The sequence below is a fragment of the Artemia sp. Qi Xiang Cuo genome, chromosome 15 (genome assembly GCF_049724085.1).
Source record: "Artemia sp. Qi Xiang Cuo chromosome 15, ASM4972408v1, whole genome shotgun sequence".
In the NCBI taxonomy this organism is placed as follows: domain Eukaryota; kingdom Metazoa; phylum Arthropoda; class Branchiopoda; order Anostraca; family Artemiidae; genus Artemia; species Artemia sp. Qi Xiang Cuo.
In genome coordinates this window covers 2,758,622-2,775,928 of record NC_142808.1, presented here as the reverse complement: position 1 = coordinate 2,775,928, position 17,307 = coordinate 2,758,622, and the positions used below count along the sequence as shown (strand labels likewise).

Sequence of the window (17,307 nt, the reverse complement as noted above, 5' to 3'; positions counted from 1 at the left end):
GCCTTTCCATGACGATAAAATAAAAGTCCAAAATAGGGATAAAATCCTTTTTAATAGACAGTGTATAATAAATTTCACAAAAAATACTAGATATTTCGGTCACATATACAGCGACCGCCATCAGTAGTAAAACTAAACTAAAACAATTTAAAACAAAAGTTTATATACTAAATCAAATAAAACTACATATTGTTTAAATCTCTAATTCTTTTCAAAGCAAAGGCGGAAGCTAGCTTTGAATCCAAGAAGGTCAAAGAGGCTAGCTTCCGCCTTTGATTTGAAAAGAATTAGAGATTTAAACAATATGTAGTTTTATTTGATTTAGTATATAAACTTTTGTTTTAAATTGTATTTAAAACAGTATTTTCAGGAAGTGGGACATTCATTTTTGCAACGGTGCGAACCTCGAAGAATAACACAAAAAAAGATGGTGGATGATCTGGATCTTTGCATCTATGGAAAACTGATAAAATTTTCAAATTTTTAGCGGAAAAAAGAACTCAGAATAAACAGTGAAAACATTCGTGAGAATGTTAGCTTCATATAGAGCTTGCGACGTTTTATTTTTTTTTTTTTTTTATGATCCGTTATCGAATAATTTATGTTCCTTCCTTCGAGTTCTTTATGGCAATTTTAAACAAACTGCAAAAAGTTCAAAGCTACAAAGCTTTTTTATTTAATTTACATATATTTCAATCTGCTTAATTTATAGGTCGTTAGGAAAGATTTAAGGGAAATGATAACTTCTTGGGAGGGTGTAAAGAGGAGACTGTGAATAGATTGGGATGGAGAAGGAGCGTGCGTAGCAGTGTTGGCATCATGCGGCTTGATGCTGCAGTGAGTTGTAGCAGTAGCATTTTATCTGTGACAGACAAAAAGTCTTACTTTAAATCTAGAGAATATTTTTCTCAAAGTGAGAAAAGTTGTTTCAGATCGATAGAGCCACTAAAGAACGAGGAAAAAGGAAGCCAGAATAAATGTTAAAAACCTTTGTGGCAATGGTTGCTTCAAAGAACCCTCTCGACATCGACAACATGGGCCAGTTTTCAGTCATTGGTTGGATTGGAGGCATTGGTACAAGCAGCTTGGCCTCTGGATTTGGCACAGGTAACTTTCCGGCATCAATTTTGTGCAATAAACGTGTCGCTTCTTCCTCCAAACCATGAGTTTTAGCGGTGTAGAAGGCTAAAACATTCTGTCCAGTTTGTTCAAGAATCTTTACACGTTCTCTAACATCACCAAGCAAAAGCGCACTTTGGAATTGACCTAAGAATAAAGACAATATCTTTAATTGGAAACCATAAGGCCATTAAAAAGATAAACACAAGGCCATAAGGCCTTTAAAGCGAAAACGCACTTTGGATTTAACCAGAGAAAAAAGATAATATGTTTAATTGGAAACCATAAGGCGATTAAAAAGATAAACATAAGGCCTTTAAGGCAAAAGCGCACTTTGGATTTAACCAAAGAATAAAGACAATATGTTAAATTGGAAACCATACGGCCATTACAAAGATAAACATAAGGCCTTTAAAGCAAAAGCGCACTTTGGAATTGACCTAAGAATAAAGAAAATATGTTTAATTGGAAACCCTAAGGCCATTACGAAGATAAACACAAGGCCATAAGGCCTTTAAAGCGAAAACGCACTTTGGATTTGACCTGAGAAAAAAGATAATATCTTAAATTGGAAACCCTACGGCCATTACGAAGATAAACATAAGGCCTTTAAAGCAAAAACGCACTTTGGAATTGACCTAAGAATAAAGATAATATGTTTAATTGGAAACCATAAGGCCATTAAAAAGATAAAAATAAGGCCATAAGGCCTTTAAAGCAAAAGCGCCCTTTGGAATTGACCTGAGAATAAAGACAATATGTTTAATTGGAAACCATAAGGCCATTAAAAAGATAAACATAAGGCCATAAGGCCTTTAAAGCGAAAACGCACTTTGGAATTGACCTATGAATAAAGACAATATGTTTAATTTCAAACCACAAGGCCTTTAAAGCAAAAACGCACTTTGGAATTGACCTAAGAATAAAGACAATACGTTTAATTTGAAACCATAAGGCCTTTAAAAACTGAAGTAACTAATACTTGAAGCCCTAATATAATAATACATAACTTTCCTTTTGATTTTTGCATATTAATGGGAAAACAAAATTAAGAAAAACAAACAAAATTAAACAAAAACAAACAAAACAAACAAAAAACAAACAAAACAAACAAAAAACAAAATTAAGAAAAATAACATGGAAAATGTAAATAAAAGGTGGCAAATTTCATCAAGGGGAAACGGCCAAGTGACCTCGACACTTCAACTCTCGTTAGTATTTCTGATTAAATATGAGATTCTCTTAAGTCCTCGTTAAAAGTATTACGAAATTTAATTATTTAATTTTTAATAAAATATAACAATTTTTCAAGTTTTACCAGTTCATAAAAGGGCTTCCACTGAGAACTTGACAGTGTCTCCAAATTTATTTGCGAAAAAACTAAAGGTTAAAAAAACCAAGACATAAATTAAAGCATGCACTTAATATACTTTCAAAAAATCATGATATATATATATTTTTCCAAGATCTCAAACTCAGGAATGAGATCAAAAAGATTGCCAGCGATAATTTATGATAAAGGTAAAAACAAGTTAAAGACTCCGGCATTGGACTTTACAGTCCCTATCAGAGGTGCTAATCTCCGTTTCATGGTCTTTCAGCCAGGAAGCGCAATAAGAGAGGGGGGGGGGATCAGCCATCCTGTGCTTTCGCACAGCCCTTCCTGATTACCTTCCCCAGATTTCTCCAGGTACCCATTTAGAGCTGGATCGACTCTGGCTGAGTATACAGAGTCAAGACACTGACCCCTGTCCCAAACCAAAGAATCAACACCAGGACTCAAGCCCCTTTCTTCACGGACAAAGGATTTCAAGTCCTTGCATCATAATAGTCCTTATTATAGATAATATGAACAAAAAAATTAATCAAATAAACAAAAAGAAAAAGAAGGGAAAGGAATAAGCACACAACAAAAGAAGGGAAAAGGAATAGTCATACATAACAGTAAAAACTGGAAATACCATGAATTATACGAATATATTTTAGGCATAGAGATGCGCATTATTAGCTAACAATTAGACGGCGGGAAAAAGCCTTAACTTTGGTAATCTTCTTTAAAGATCGAAGAAAAATTTGCGAAGCAGGAAAAAACAAGGACAATTTTCTCAGGCTTGAATTGTCCTCGTTTCTTCTTCCTTTACACTTTTTTTCATTTTGATGCATGACCAGTGCAGTCTTAGAAATTACTTGTCATTTTATTAGTCAACTGGGTCAGAGATATGTCAAAATTGACGCTCCACAACTTTGTTTTTAATATGATTCTTAACTTTGGTATTCTTAACTTTGGTAATCTTCTTTAAAAATCGAAGAAAAATTTGCGAAGCAGAAAAAAACAAGGACAATTTTCTCTTGCTGGAATTGTCCTCGTTTTTTTCTTTACACTTTTTTTCATTTTGATGCATGGCCAGTGCAGTCTTAGAAATTACTTGTCATGTTATTAGTCAACTGGGTCAGAGATATGTCAAAATTGACACTCCACAACTCTGTTTTGAATATGATTCTCAGTAAAGCTTCGAATCTCCTCTCTGTGGGATTATAGTAATAATAACATTTCATTTCTAACCCACTTTTAAACAAAACGAGCGGAATAAATTAAACTAAAAAAGAAAAAAAGCAAATACAGAGACACATAGACAACTAAACCCTTATCTCAAATAAAAACACACAATGTTATTATCCTTCGATGTAAATTACAAATACCGCCACAGTGTAAAGCTACAAGGAAAACATTAATACAGTAAAAAAAATTTATGACTATAGTCAGTCAACAGTTTGGCATAGTTATTTTTCAGCTGACAAATAAGATTGCCTGAATCTTGACGTCAAAATTGTCGTGTGAATAATGCAAATTCCATCGCAGCATAGCCAGCGATAAAGAAATTTACGATTAGGCATAGAGGATATGATTCTCCGAGGTTTCAATATTTTACCTCCGACATATCAGAATATCAATATCGATACTAAGGAGCTTTTTTTCTCTCTAAATTTCCCGAAACGTATTTATACGTCCTTTCCTGTTGTCACGAATATTGGAACAAACACGTTTGGATTTATCTGGGGAGGACCAGAAAATAGCTAAAAAAACAGACTGCTTCGTTCAGACCGATCACAGTGGCACCAATGCAGTGGCACCAAAGTCTTCCAACTTTTGGTAATTGATGAAATTCAGGAAAAATGCTGGACTCCCCCTTATCAGTTTGGGTTCCAGAAGGATCTTGGCTGCGGCCGCGCCGTTTCTGCTTTGGCTTCAGTCTTGATTGACGCCGATGAATCAAAGGAGTCCATTGTTATAGGACTACATGACGTCCGCCGTGCCTACGACTCACTTCTCCATGATCAACTTATTCTGGATATGGGAAAAAGAGGTGTACAGAAGGACATCCTACTACCCATTAAAGACATGTACGACCACCTACACGCTGAACTCCTACTTCCTGGCCATGGTCGAGCCCTCGCTGAATATACACCAGACGTGATGCTGTCCTACCGAGGGAATCCTGTAGTCTCAGTAAAAAAGGGTACTCGATAAGGATCAGTCACATCTCCTTGTGACTTTAATGACTGTATTAATGAGCCAAAGTCTACTTCGAGACAACATACATAGCTCGTGGCATAGACGTTACAATGATAGCCTACGCCGATGACATTCTGAACCCCAGCCTCACAGTCGCAGGTACAGAGACCACCTTCTCTACACTACAATCAAATTACAGTCGCATTAGCCTTGAATTTAACCCGCAGAAGTCGGAGATTCTTCTGTTCAGCTGGCGCCAAGAAGAGGTCTCGTCTGTGAGGCTGGGAGAACTGTCTGTAGCTGTCTGTAGTCCCGAAAATTATTTACCTTGGTTTACCAATTGGAAAGGATCTCAAAACTACCCACTCCCTTCTTATTGATCATCTCTGTAAACACCTGGCTTTTGCTTACAGTAGAATAGTTTCATCTGAAATCCGTTTCAACCGTTTAATTCTGGCTCGACTTTATAACGCATTATCCCTTCCCCATTTCCTCTTTTTTAAGTATGCGAAGTTCTTGTTGCGGCTCCCGCCGTGGACAAGAAATTCGCACCTTGTTAAAAATTTTAAAATTGCAAACACGACGGCAGCTATAATTGAACAAATTAAACGGTACAACGCGAAAGTTTCTTCCCACCCTTGGCACCGTTTGCTACGGCAGTGAATCGCTGTCCATTTAATTTTGTTCGCCCTAGTGCCTCGTCCTTTGCTTTCTAAAAAGTAAAATATGTTACATACCTGTAGTGCAGTGTATAACTGAGTTTTTGTTTCTCGTCTTTGTAATTTGTTCAATGTGTTTTTTTTTGTGTTTTTTTCTTTTTTAGTGATACTCCGTCTTTTGTACCATTTTTTTTTGAAGGGTAATAAATAAATAATAATAATAATTATAATTACATAAAATTGTAGGACAACAAAAAAGTCCAAAGATTCCGGGCATGGTGAGGGGAGGGGAATCTCAGAGGTCTTCCTCCTACGTCCAAGTCAAGTGTAGGCTAGTCTATTTATTAGAATAACCGGTACTTGTGCATTATACTCTACACACGAAAGAAGTCAGGTTTAGTCAATGCTAATGAAATAAAATAAAATAGGATGAATATATAATAATTTAGAAACAAATTTGGGCTATATATTTGCACATTAGGGGGGAGGGGGTGCGGGGTATAGCATAGCAAATATTAAATACGTAACCTAACCTAACCTAGGTAGCTTTTTCCCCCACTAGACCCTGACAAACAATCGTTTAAATATTGCAAACTCGATAAGAAACCACGCTTTACAATCAATTTAGATAGCAAATACCCGTTTGACGGGTTTCCATGTCTGGTTTGCTTGAACAGTCTATAGCGCTGTGTAGAGTATAATGCACAAGTACCGAATAGCCTAGTTAATAGCTAGTCTAATTATTAGAAGTCAAATGTAGGCTTGCCTTTGGTAAATTAGAGTAATTAGACATAGAGATTAGCTTCAACTGAAAAACGCACGCTAATTTTATTCATAGCTGAAAAGAATACAATGGCCCAAGAACAAAATTAATAAACAGTTTTGCGCTGCTGTTGCACTCAAGCGGCTTTTGCGGCAATGAGCTGTTGCTATTTTTAAATTTAGTGAAGTGAAATCAAATTACACCAAAGCAGGAATGAATTAAGAAACTTATAATGAACGTTTTCATCAAGCGATTCAACACAGAAAAAACTTTTACAAGTAAACCATAAACATATCGAGAAGACTTTTTTTTGCAATTTTGAGACATGATCGTTAAGTTTCTCCAAATATTTTATTGGTGTCATTCATAGAGTGCATAACTTGAAAAAAAGGTACTCCAGATGAAAAGCAAATTTTCTTTGTATATTTTGTCTGTAACAATAGCAAAATTTCACCTGCATTAAGATAAGGTATTCCCAAAAAAGTAATAAAAAAGAAAATATTAAAAAAGTGAAAAATAATAGAAAAAAAGATACTACCGTTGAAAGTATTTTTTTGTTGCATCTTATCTACAGCAACAGCAAAATTTCATCTGCATTAAAAAACATACTCCCCCAAAAAGTAACAAAAAAAGAAGAAAATATTAAAAAAAAGATGCTTGAAAAAAATAATCCAGATGAAAGCAAATTTTTTTGTACATTTTATCTGCAACAACAGCAAAATTTTGCCTGCATTATGAACAAGTTTTTTAGGGTTTTATACAAGAAGCCCTTTCAAGTTTTGAAAAAGAATTACCTTGATAATCTTTAAGCTTCTCAGCAACCAAGCTCATTTTCTTCAGCTTGTCCAATTGACCAGTAACAAAATATAAATGAGACAATTTTGAGAAGTTCTTGGTCCGTCTATAGCACTCAGCAGCCACCTCATGATTCCCTTGTCCCTTTGCCGCCTCAGCCAGTTTCTCCCAACAAGCTTTATTGTTGAGAACCATTGCGGCCTCCTTTGCCACTTGAATTTGAGAGCATTCGATAGCCAAAGCAAAGCGTGTTTTCTCATCACTCACAAAATGCAATGCCACTTCTGGATACCCCTTTTTATGTAAATACGATATCATTGACTGACCAACGAGTTTGGCATTACGGACCATCTGCAAAACGTCTTCATACTTCCGTTGAACAAGAGCCAGTTTTAATTTATATTCAGCTGGATCAATGGTCAAAATTCTCGGTTTACATTCGCGATCAAGACAGTAGATTGTCTTTGCAGTTATTCTTGTTAAATAAACAGGCAACTCAATTGTACGAATGGTGCCAGAGTCCCCATTAGTCAAACAGTATTTGACGTGATTCGATGTTGTATATATAAAAACACCAGAATCGTCCCACGCACCTGATTTCAATTTAGAATTGTCATGAATTTGACAAATTGTGTCCAGTTTCTTATCACAAATGACTATGTTATGTTTAGCCATAAGTGCTACAAGATTCATATCAGATGACCAAACAACATAGCGACATTTGGCAAGTTTGACGGTGGCGATGACCTTTCTTTGCTGGATATCATGGAGGCTCACACCTTCAAGGTCACGAACTAAAAGCATCCCTGGATTGGCTGGATAAATTTCTTCTGGACTTTGCGGGGAAATCGATACTTTTTTAGACGTTTCATTTTTCTCTGTTTTGATGATGATGCCTTGGCTACGATCCAAAACGGCGAAGCGGTTACGAGCGACCCAATAAGCAGTCAACCCCTGCGATCTTTTTGATTCAATAGGTTCTGGAGGATTTTGGGTATCTCCTTCCCTTGGAATAGTATATAAATCATATGATGAATTCTCTAAGCTGTCTCGAGTTGAGACGAGTATAGCATTTTCCGATTGGTTAAATGACAAGGACGTTGGATTAGTACGCCCCACTTTTACTTGCATTATCCCAACGTCTTTCCCAGTTGTAAAGTCCAATCTCCTCAGCAGCTTATCTTTGATGTAATAAAGGAGATTGCCATGTACTGTATAGGCAGGCCTTTCTTTTTCCAGCTTGAAAATCAGCATTCCCGAATCATGACCGGCAGCGAAAAGGTTCAGTGTTGGATGAGCTGCCATTACCCAGAAGCGATCTTGATCACGACGGAATGTTTTAAGACATGTTCGCTTCTGCAAGTCCCATACTCGAATAGATCGATCTTCAGAGTTGGATATAATTAAATCTTGACGAGGATGAAAGAGACAACAGGAGACGTTATTGTAGTGGCCACGGCAAGTATCAACCTAAAAAACAAATATATTAGAGGTCTTTTCCTCGGACAAAGCAGATAATAAGTTCGTAATCTGGATTGTAGATAACCGTTGCACTGACACTCTAGATCCGTGATTTCCAGCGTAGGGCGCAGGTCCCATCGTTGGGAATGGCACTACTTTGGTGGATCATGGACAGGACCTGCACCCTTCGGCTAACTATACTTTAGAGCCTTGATTTTGAAAAAAAAAAATCATTGGAACGACGTCACATTCATATGCTTTTAAAGAGCAAAAATTACTTGATAGTATTCCAACGACATTATATGAGTCATTCAGTATTGATTCACAGTTCAAAGAGATAACACCTAGTTAGCTAAGAGGATTATAAATTGAAATCTAGTTTCTTTGAACTTGACCCAGTTTTCATCAGCATTCATTCCGCTTACATCTAAGTACACAGGCTGTGAAATAACTTGAAATAACAGTTCCCATTGACAAGAATTGTTATGTTAAGTGGAAATCTTACTTTATAAATCTTGCTATGTTAAGTGGAAATTTTCTGTAAATAATTACAGGCACTGGAATAGTGACTCGGATGCTTTTGTGAGGCCCAGCCCTCAAAAAAAGATAAGTAATCTTTCTAATTATTATAACTATATTTCTGGATTAATTTTGGCTTCTTTTAATTTTGCTGAAACTCTACAAGAAATTAATCGAAAATTGAACGGAATAGAAATAGTTTCATTGCAGGTTCAAGAACTGAGAAACGACCTATCTGCTATTTCGTTGCGAATTGATTCGACAGTAGACAAGTTCTCGGAGGATACGTCACAATTGAAGAAAGATTACCTAAGTTTGCAAGCTGAAATGTCGGCTACTAACGTAAAATTGCAAAGACTAGAAAATGAGTCTAAAAAGTGTAATTTGGTCCTGTATAATTTCGATCCTACAAACAAAGGTTCTTCGTTAGGAGAAGATGTAATGAGAGCACTAAACTTACATGTGCAAAATTTAGGGCTGAAAATGATGGACATTAGAGAAATTTTTCGGCTATACGCTAAACACGGCACGCGACCGGTACTGGTTAAGTTTACAAGTGGCTACATTCGTGATACTATATTGCGTGCAAGTGCGCACCTGAAAAGGGCGGGTCTGGTGTTAGTCCCGATTATATAAAGCGTGAATTGTCTATTCGTAACCACCTAAAGCCTTTTCTTGAACGGGCTAGAGGAGAAAATAGAGAAGCAAGACTAAGAGGGACAAAGTTATATATTGGTCAAAAGTGTTTTACGTATAGCTTTGATAAGCAGTCTGTAGTTGAAGTTACGAATGCCCCTAATATAGAGTCATAAACGAGTAACATGACCCATTTTAAGGAAAATTTTGGGCAAAAGTTTCTCCGTGAACCTGGGTCTTTATCAGTGCCACAAAAAAGTTTAGTAAAGAGTTTTGTTTCTGAAAATAATCGGTTTAACCTGGAGGAACCTTGCAATTCAAGATCGCGTTCTGGATCTTCATCCTCAATTCAATCTTTCTTTAGTATAGCGGAGGAGCTTAGTAGCGATAACGAAATAAATGGGGTGAACAGTGAAAATCCGGTTATTAAAAAAAGGCTCCACATCAACTTTTGTCGGGCCTGTGGGGGCTCCCAAACGTAATAGCCTACAAATTATTAGCGCAGATGACCACCTAAGACAGAAGAGCAAGTCGAATAGAGCTGACGACCCTAATAAAATGGAGCCTAGGCGGCTATTTAACTCGTCACAACCCATTGGCTCAAATAGTGGATAGGATAAGCAGGGCCATGTTGCAATTTACGAGTGTCATTTAGCGCATTGGAATGTTCAGGGCTTTTCGTATCTTAAATTAGAGTGTCTTCTTAAATGTTGTGATTTTTCAGTTGTATCATTAGTAGAAACGTGGCTGGAAAAAGAGGAGAGAATAGAAGGGTTTTCTTATTTTGGATCACAAAGTAAGCGATCGCAGAATGGTAGAACTTATGGAGGAGTGACATTATTGATAACGAATAGATGGCGAAATTTATCTCGGTTGAAAAGTGTTTCATGTAATCTAGTATGGGTGCGAGTACCTTTAGTTTATCTTTACTCGTTTATCTTTTGTTCAGTGTATTTACCGCCGGAAACTAGCACTTTTAGTGATGAGGATACCTAAGAGATATTAGAAAATGATATGGATCGTTTTTCAGAACAGTTTCCGTCCGATTATTTTATTTTTCCAGGGGATTTTAACGGATATACAGGGGAGGACGAAGGAGCCCCTGAGGAGGAGGTGGATCTCGAACTAGAAAAAACTAATGGAGTTGATATGATTGAGCCGCCGGTTGTGAGGAGGACGAGTAAGGACGGTCATAGGAGAAAGAATAATTGGGGTAAAAAACTATTTGATTTTTGTGGGAAGCAGAATTTGGTTATTTTGAATGGGAGGACAGGGAAGGATAAAGGAGTGGGGGATTTTACATGTTTTTCGGGCAAATTTCCAAGTGTTATAGATTATGGGGTTGTTAGTCGGGAGATTTTTTCTTGTTGTGTAGATTTTGAGGTAATGGTGCTGACTGGGTCAGGTGACCTGCTTATTAGGGTTATATTAGGAGGGGGAGGATGGGCAGAGAGCCGGACAAAGAAGTTAGGGGCTAAGGGAAAGATGGATAATGAGCTTGATTGGAGGGAAGGTCTAAGGTTTGATAATGACAGTGAGGAGAAGTTGAAAAAGGTACTAGTTGAAGATAAAGGGCTGGATTCATTTATTCAGAAGAGTGAGGATATGGCAAGGGAAGGGGATATAGCAGGTTCTGTTGATTTTTTGTCGGGGGTTTTGTATAAGATTGGAACTAAGGTGGCATGCAGGAGAAAAAATGGTAGAAGTATTGGTTTAATGAGTTTTTTTTGATAAGGATTGTGAGGAAAAGAAGAAGGAGGTTTTAGTAGCTTTTAGATTGCTTAAGGCTAGTAGTACAGTTGATCTGGAAAATAATTTGCAGGTTTTTAGGGACAAGTGAAGGGGATATAAAAGGCTACTTAAGTTGAAGAAGAGACGTTCTGAAGAGGAAGAGAGCCTAAAAATACGGGAGAAATTTAGCGTGAATGATGCAACGGAGTTCTGGAAGTTAATTAGGAAATCAACAGAAAATAGAAAGTTGACTGATTCAGTCCCTCACGCCGATAACTGGCCAGAATACTTAGAACAAAAATATAAAGAGTTATACACCGAAGAGGACGAAGAGAGAGCTGATGAGGAGATGAATAGTTTAGAAGAAACAGCCGATTATGAGTTGGATTCAGAGGACGCTAAACTACTGGAACCAGTTGGACAGGAGGAAATATGGCACGCCTTCAAAAGCATGAGAGGGAATTCAGCACCGGGCTTCGACAGAGTACCAACTAAGCTGCTGAAATGGTCAAGAGCATGGATAATGCCAGTGCTTGCATTGATATTCTCGGCAATTCTAAGTACACCTCTATGGCCAAAAAATTGGCAGATATCGATTATGATCCCATTATTTAAGAAAGGAGAAAGAAACCTACACAAGAACTATAGGGGGATAAGTTTAGGAAGTTCTATCAGTAAGCTATTTTGTAGGGTCCTTTCTAATAGGATGGATAAATGGTTGCATTATAAAAGTATATTAATTGAATGTCAGGCAGGGTTTAGGGAAAACTATAGTACAATTGATCAAATATTTTGTTTACAGGCTTTAGCTAGTAAATATACGGGGCATAGGAAAAATAGGCTATATACGGCGTTTTTGGACATTAGGGGAGCATTTGACGAAGTTTCAAGGAGTTTGTTGAAAGCGGTGTTGGTGAAATTAGGATTGCCAATTAGGTTAGTAGAAGTTATAATGAAAATGTATGAGGTGGTTAAAGTAGTAGTGAAGGTAGGTATTTCTTATTCTAGGCCAGTTTTAAGTAATGTAGGCCTCAAACAGGGATGTACTCTATCACCGCGTTTGTTTTCTCTTTTTATTAATGATATTGAGCAGTATTTTAGAAAGAGAAATGTCCCTATGTTAAAATTAATGTCGCTGGAGCTGTTTTGTTTATTATTTGCAGATGACATAGTATTGCTTCCGAAATCGGCTCCGGATTTGCAAAACATTTTAGAGATTTTGGATAGTTGTCTGGAGAGTAAAAAATTAGTTGTAAATATTGAAAAATCAGTTATATTAGTTTTTGGAAATGATGAAAGGGAAAAGAATAAGTTTTATTTTAAAGGGAAAGAGATGAATGAAGTTAAGGATTATATTTATTTTGGATGTAAGTTCACAAGTTTAGGAAAATGGAATGATCAGGTGCAAATAGCGAGTTAGAAGGGTCATAAGGCTTCATGGGCGTTATTGAAGAGTCCCCTTAGGCATCTAGGACCAGCAGATATTAAACTGTAGAAGAGAATATTTAAGACGAAGGTAGGCCCAACATTGAGTTACGGTGGGGAAGTTTGGGGTTTTGAAAAAGGGGAAAAAATAGAGAGAATTTATTTAGGACATTTGAGGAGACTTTTAGGGCTAAGCGGGAAATTTAATAATCTGGTGTTAAAGGGTGATCTAGTATTGTTTTCATTGAGGGTAAAAAGATTGGTTAGAATGATAGGATACTGGGAAAAGTTGATTGGTTTACAGAATAATAGGTTAGTAAATGCAGCTTATCTGGAGGTGTTGCAGGATAGAAGGAAATGTTCATGGGCTTCCCAGGTGAAATCAATCTTAAATAGTTCTGGGTTATCAGGTGCTTGAAATGAAGGGAAGGGGATAGGGCTGGAAGTAGGAAATGTAGCAAAACTAGTAAAGGGAGTGATTGAAGATCAGGAGAGTCAGAAATGGCAGTGTGAGGTCGCAGCCTCGGTGTCCCTCGGCATTTACCGGCAATGGAAGGAGGTCTGGGTATATGATAATTATTTCAAAGTGGGTTTAAATAGTGAAGAAATTAAGTGGTATATATCAGGGAGGGGTAATTTTCTAGCACTTAGAGAAAGGAGAAAATATTCAGGGAGGGTAAGGGTAAAGGAGGGTCCTTACTCATGCCCTATGTGCGGAGAAAATGGTGAGGATCTGCTTCACTTCACGGCCCTTTGTCCCGAGTTACAGGATTTGAGGAATGAACTATTTTTTGTCATTGTGGGGACAAGTGAGTGGTTGGTTTCAGTAATGGGATCAAAAAATTATGGGACAATAAGAATGATAGCAAAGTATATAAAATTGGGTATGTCACATAGAGATAGATTTTTTTAAAAGGGGTGGGGTGAGTGTGGAAAGTATTGTTGAATGTGTGTAAGTTGTTTTCTTGTTTTTTTTTTTTTTAGTCATGGCCCTTGATAGGTGTAACATAAATCTATCTATTTATGTTAGTTTAATGATATTGTGTGCTTTATTATGTTTTTGTAATGTTTTGTAATTTTGCGTTGTTATTATTGTTATGTAGGCTACCATACTTTGCTATGAGTGTTATAATCATGTGCTATTATTTTGTGTGATTTTCCTTTTTTGCCATGGCCCAAAGTGGCTTTTATTGCAATAAATATCTAAAAAAAATATCTAAATATACATTGTACAAAAGTTGTTGTAGTCAGACAATATTTTTCATTAGTATCAAATATGCCTAGAGGACGACCCCAAAAAAGATTACCAAGTCAAAGGCCTTTTAAGCTTCCTTCAGGCGAATCCGCGTAAAATTAGAATAACAAAATTGAAACATCAAGAGGGGAGCATCAGGATTTAAGAATGTTGGGCATGGCTGGTAAAGCCAAGGTTGCCATGGCTGCCTAGGTTAGGCATGGCCGTAAATCATTTGGGAACCACTGCTCTAGATAATGCACCACAGATAATAAACCATTGCTCTAGATAATGCAAATGCTGTTCTAATCACAATAGGGATCGTGAGTTCATAATTCAAACAGTCAATATAAATATTTCACTTGAAAAAGATTTTGGATTTTGCCGGGTGGAAGGTTCAGTTTGTATATTTTTGCTGTTCCACAGTTTGTAATTCAACACTCTAATTTCGTAAACTTCGTTTTGTTAACTTCATTAATCCATCGATAATAAATCCACCTTTAATCCTTAATCTTTAATCCACCGAGTCTCATTTTAGGAATCTGGTTTGCCAGTGCAAAATGCTGTAGCTTTGCCTATTATAAACTGATTACAAAAAGCCGGATAAAAAAAAAATTAGAAGAGAAAGATATATAATAAAATCTTAAAATGCAAAACAGCCAAGTTTTTCTTTAATTTAAGCTAAAATCTAGCGAAAAAACCTCAAGTAGAAAAAATATATAATATTATGTAGTATACATGACATTAGAAGCAGGAAGCTAGTTATTTTACAAAAAAATGCAGCTTAGTTTCGCTAATTTTAATTATCTAGACATCTTTTGAAATTAATTAGTAGACATTTTGGTTTGTTATTAACAAAAATTTGAGGGCAGAAAATAAAGTTTTTTTCCAACTGATATTTGATATTACCTCAACTGACACATGGAAGAGGAAAGTCAGATGCCTTTATCACCAATAAACATTTTCAGGCAACAATTTTTCCATTATAATACGAGTGGGGGAGAGGGGGGGATCTTTAATAGTAACCTAATGGGGATGATTCCCCTTTCCTTATGCCAAAGTATGCTGTCTAAATTTTTATCAGTTACGTTTTAAGGACACCCTAGACGGTCAATCATTTTGATCAAAAGCTTCCGTCAATCAATTGATTAAAGCGTGGTTGACCATCTAGGAACTTGTTTGACGGTTGAGTCAAGCGTTGACGGTGATTGATAGAAGGTTTGAATGACTCATCGGTTCCTATACGGTCAATCATGCTTTAATCAATATTGACGGAAGCTTTTGATCAAAATGGACCGTCTAGAGTGTCCTTTATATCAAAAACCATATCAAGGTGTTAACTCTGGTTGCATGAGAGATTTTCATTTATTCATAAATAAATAAAATTTCGTTTATTTATCGTTTTTCAAATGAAAATTATGTAATATACTCTAAGACTCTAAATATAGCGTCAAAATACTACTGCTGGTCGTCTTTATTGTTGATTATCAGAGTTTATTCTCCGATGAATTACACGTTTTGGTGTAGTGTTTAAAAGGGCGTAATATTCAGCTAACCTTGTTTCGATGGATAAAAAACTGTAATTACAATAATAATTTGCGCCATAAATCTAGCAAAACTAATATCAGTTTTGGATTATTTGCATTTCCTTTCTAAATGCTTGTATACGATGGTTTTACATTCAGATTATATATAAGGAAACAGAAGAACTTTTCGAGAATTTAAAAAAGAATCAAAATAAAATCTATTTTGGTCATTCGACAGGGGAAGAGCATACATCTTGGTCCAAAAACGAAAATTTTCACTTCAATAGCAAATAGGCTTACTTTGTTTTCACCCAGTATTTGTAAGAGGACTACCCTAAGCCCGAATTAAGATCTTATCTTAGGCCTTCTTACCCTTCTGTTCACTGAAACAGCATCAAATATGATGTTTATTATTTTCCTTTTTGTAGCCATGACCCATGTGGCTTTGAAGCATTTAATATCTATCTATCTATTATGAATTTGTGTGCGAGTATTAAGTCTTATTTTGTTGTGTTATCATTATGGTATTATGTGGCTTATCAAGTGTGTTTTTGTTTTTGCTATTGTTATTGCTGTTTTATTATTATGTTATGGTATTGTTAGGTATTTTTTTACTATGTCAATAAGCGTTTTTGTTTTTGGCATTGCCCGAAGAGCCCTTTATAGCAGTAAATATCTTTTTATGAAAATTATTAAGATTGCTAATCGTTTATAAGATTCATCACATTTGGCCCCACTCCTATACTAACTAAGGTGTTGAATTCATTCGTCATACGTCATTTCTCCTCTAAGAAAACATGTCAATCTTTCACTGGACCGTAGTGTTCTCCCATTGCTCTTAAGTTTCGCTTAAGATATTATTTTATATAAAAATGTACTAAGAAATGGCCCAGCAAATTATCCCACAATTGCCTGCATTTACAGAAAACTTGGAATTGTTGTTCTTTCCTGCAAGAACTGTTTTTATTGATTTTTTTTGTTTCAAATGAAGGACTCAACAGACAAAATGTGCACAACACTACTGAGATTTCATAGAATCAAGAATATTCAGGAGGGTTATACACGCGTACTTTATTGCTGGATCCTGGATTGACTCCTGGATGTTAGTAGTATCCCTTTAGGCACTACTGCAACAGCCCTATCCCGTTGTATTGTTGGACTTGCTATCCCCTCGTATGTTGGTATACACCGGAATAGGGCCGTTGCAGTATCCATTGACCATAATATACGAGGGGTTAGGAACTCCATTAGTACACCGGGATATGGCCGTTGCAGTAGTGCCTGAAGGGATACTATTTCATTCCTTAGCCCATAGAATTCTTCTGACAAACTTACTTCATTTTGGTACAAGAAGGAGTGCGTTTTCTTGGTTTTAATGGATAAGACTAAAGTCTGATATTCTATTATATATTCTATTAATATATTCTATGCTCAATTTATTAATCATATATCCTTTACTTCCCTTCACAACTGATTGACAATCCCCCCCCCCCCATTTTTTCCAACTCATAAGAACGTAACAACAATAGATACAAACAAATTTTTGATGCGTATTTGAAAATTTTTCTTTTGTACATCCCCCCCCCTTCCTACGAACAAAAATCCTGGGTATATCCTTAGATATGGGATTTCAAAAATCCGGCAAACAATAGTACATTCTATTAGTATTTTATATGCAATAATACACAATCTTTATCACGCCTAAAGGTCATGCTCATACTCTGAGACAGTTATTTCAAGGATTACGGCATAAGGTTTACGGTGCAAGAACAGAGAAACACAGTTTACTGGTAAAAATTGTTTGTGGTAAATGAAAGGATAACGGTATATAGTTTTCAGTGAAAGAACAGAGAAACAGAGAGTTTACTTTTAAAAATAGAGACAGAGAGTTAGCTATGTTTGTAAAAAATGTTTATGATGATGGC

The 17,307-nt window shown here is 36.2% G+C and overlaps 1 protein-coding gene across 1 annotated transcript in view; it reads right to left on the bottom strand.

Annotated features, from left to right (window-relative positions):
* alphaCOP (coatomer subunit alpha) overlaps window positions 1-17,307 on the bottom strand; it is a 59,092-nt gene that overhangs the window by 15,394 nt on the left and 26,391 nt on the right. Inside the window, exons 5-6 of the mRNA XM_089101883.1 lie at window positions 6,850-8,320; window positions 989-1,266 (exon numbers count right to left, since the gene is read on the bottom strand). Of these exons, the coding sequence (XP_088958009.1) occupies window positions 989-1,266; window positions 6,850-8,320 (1,749 nt within the window). The remainder of the gene's footprint in view (window positions 1-988; window positions 1,267-6,849; window positions 8,321-17,307) is intronic.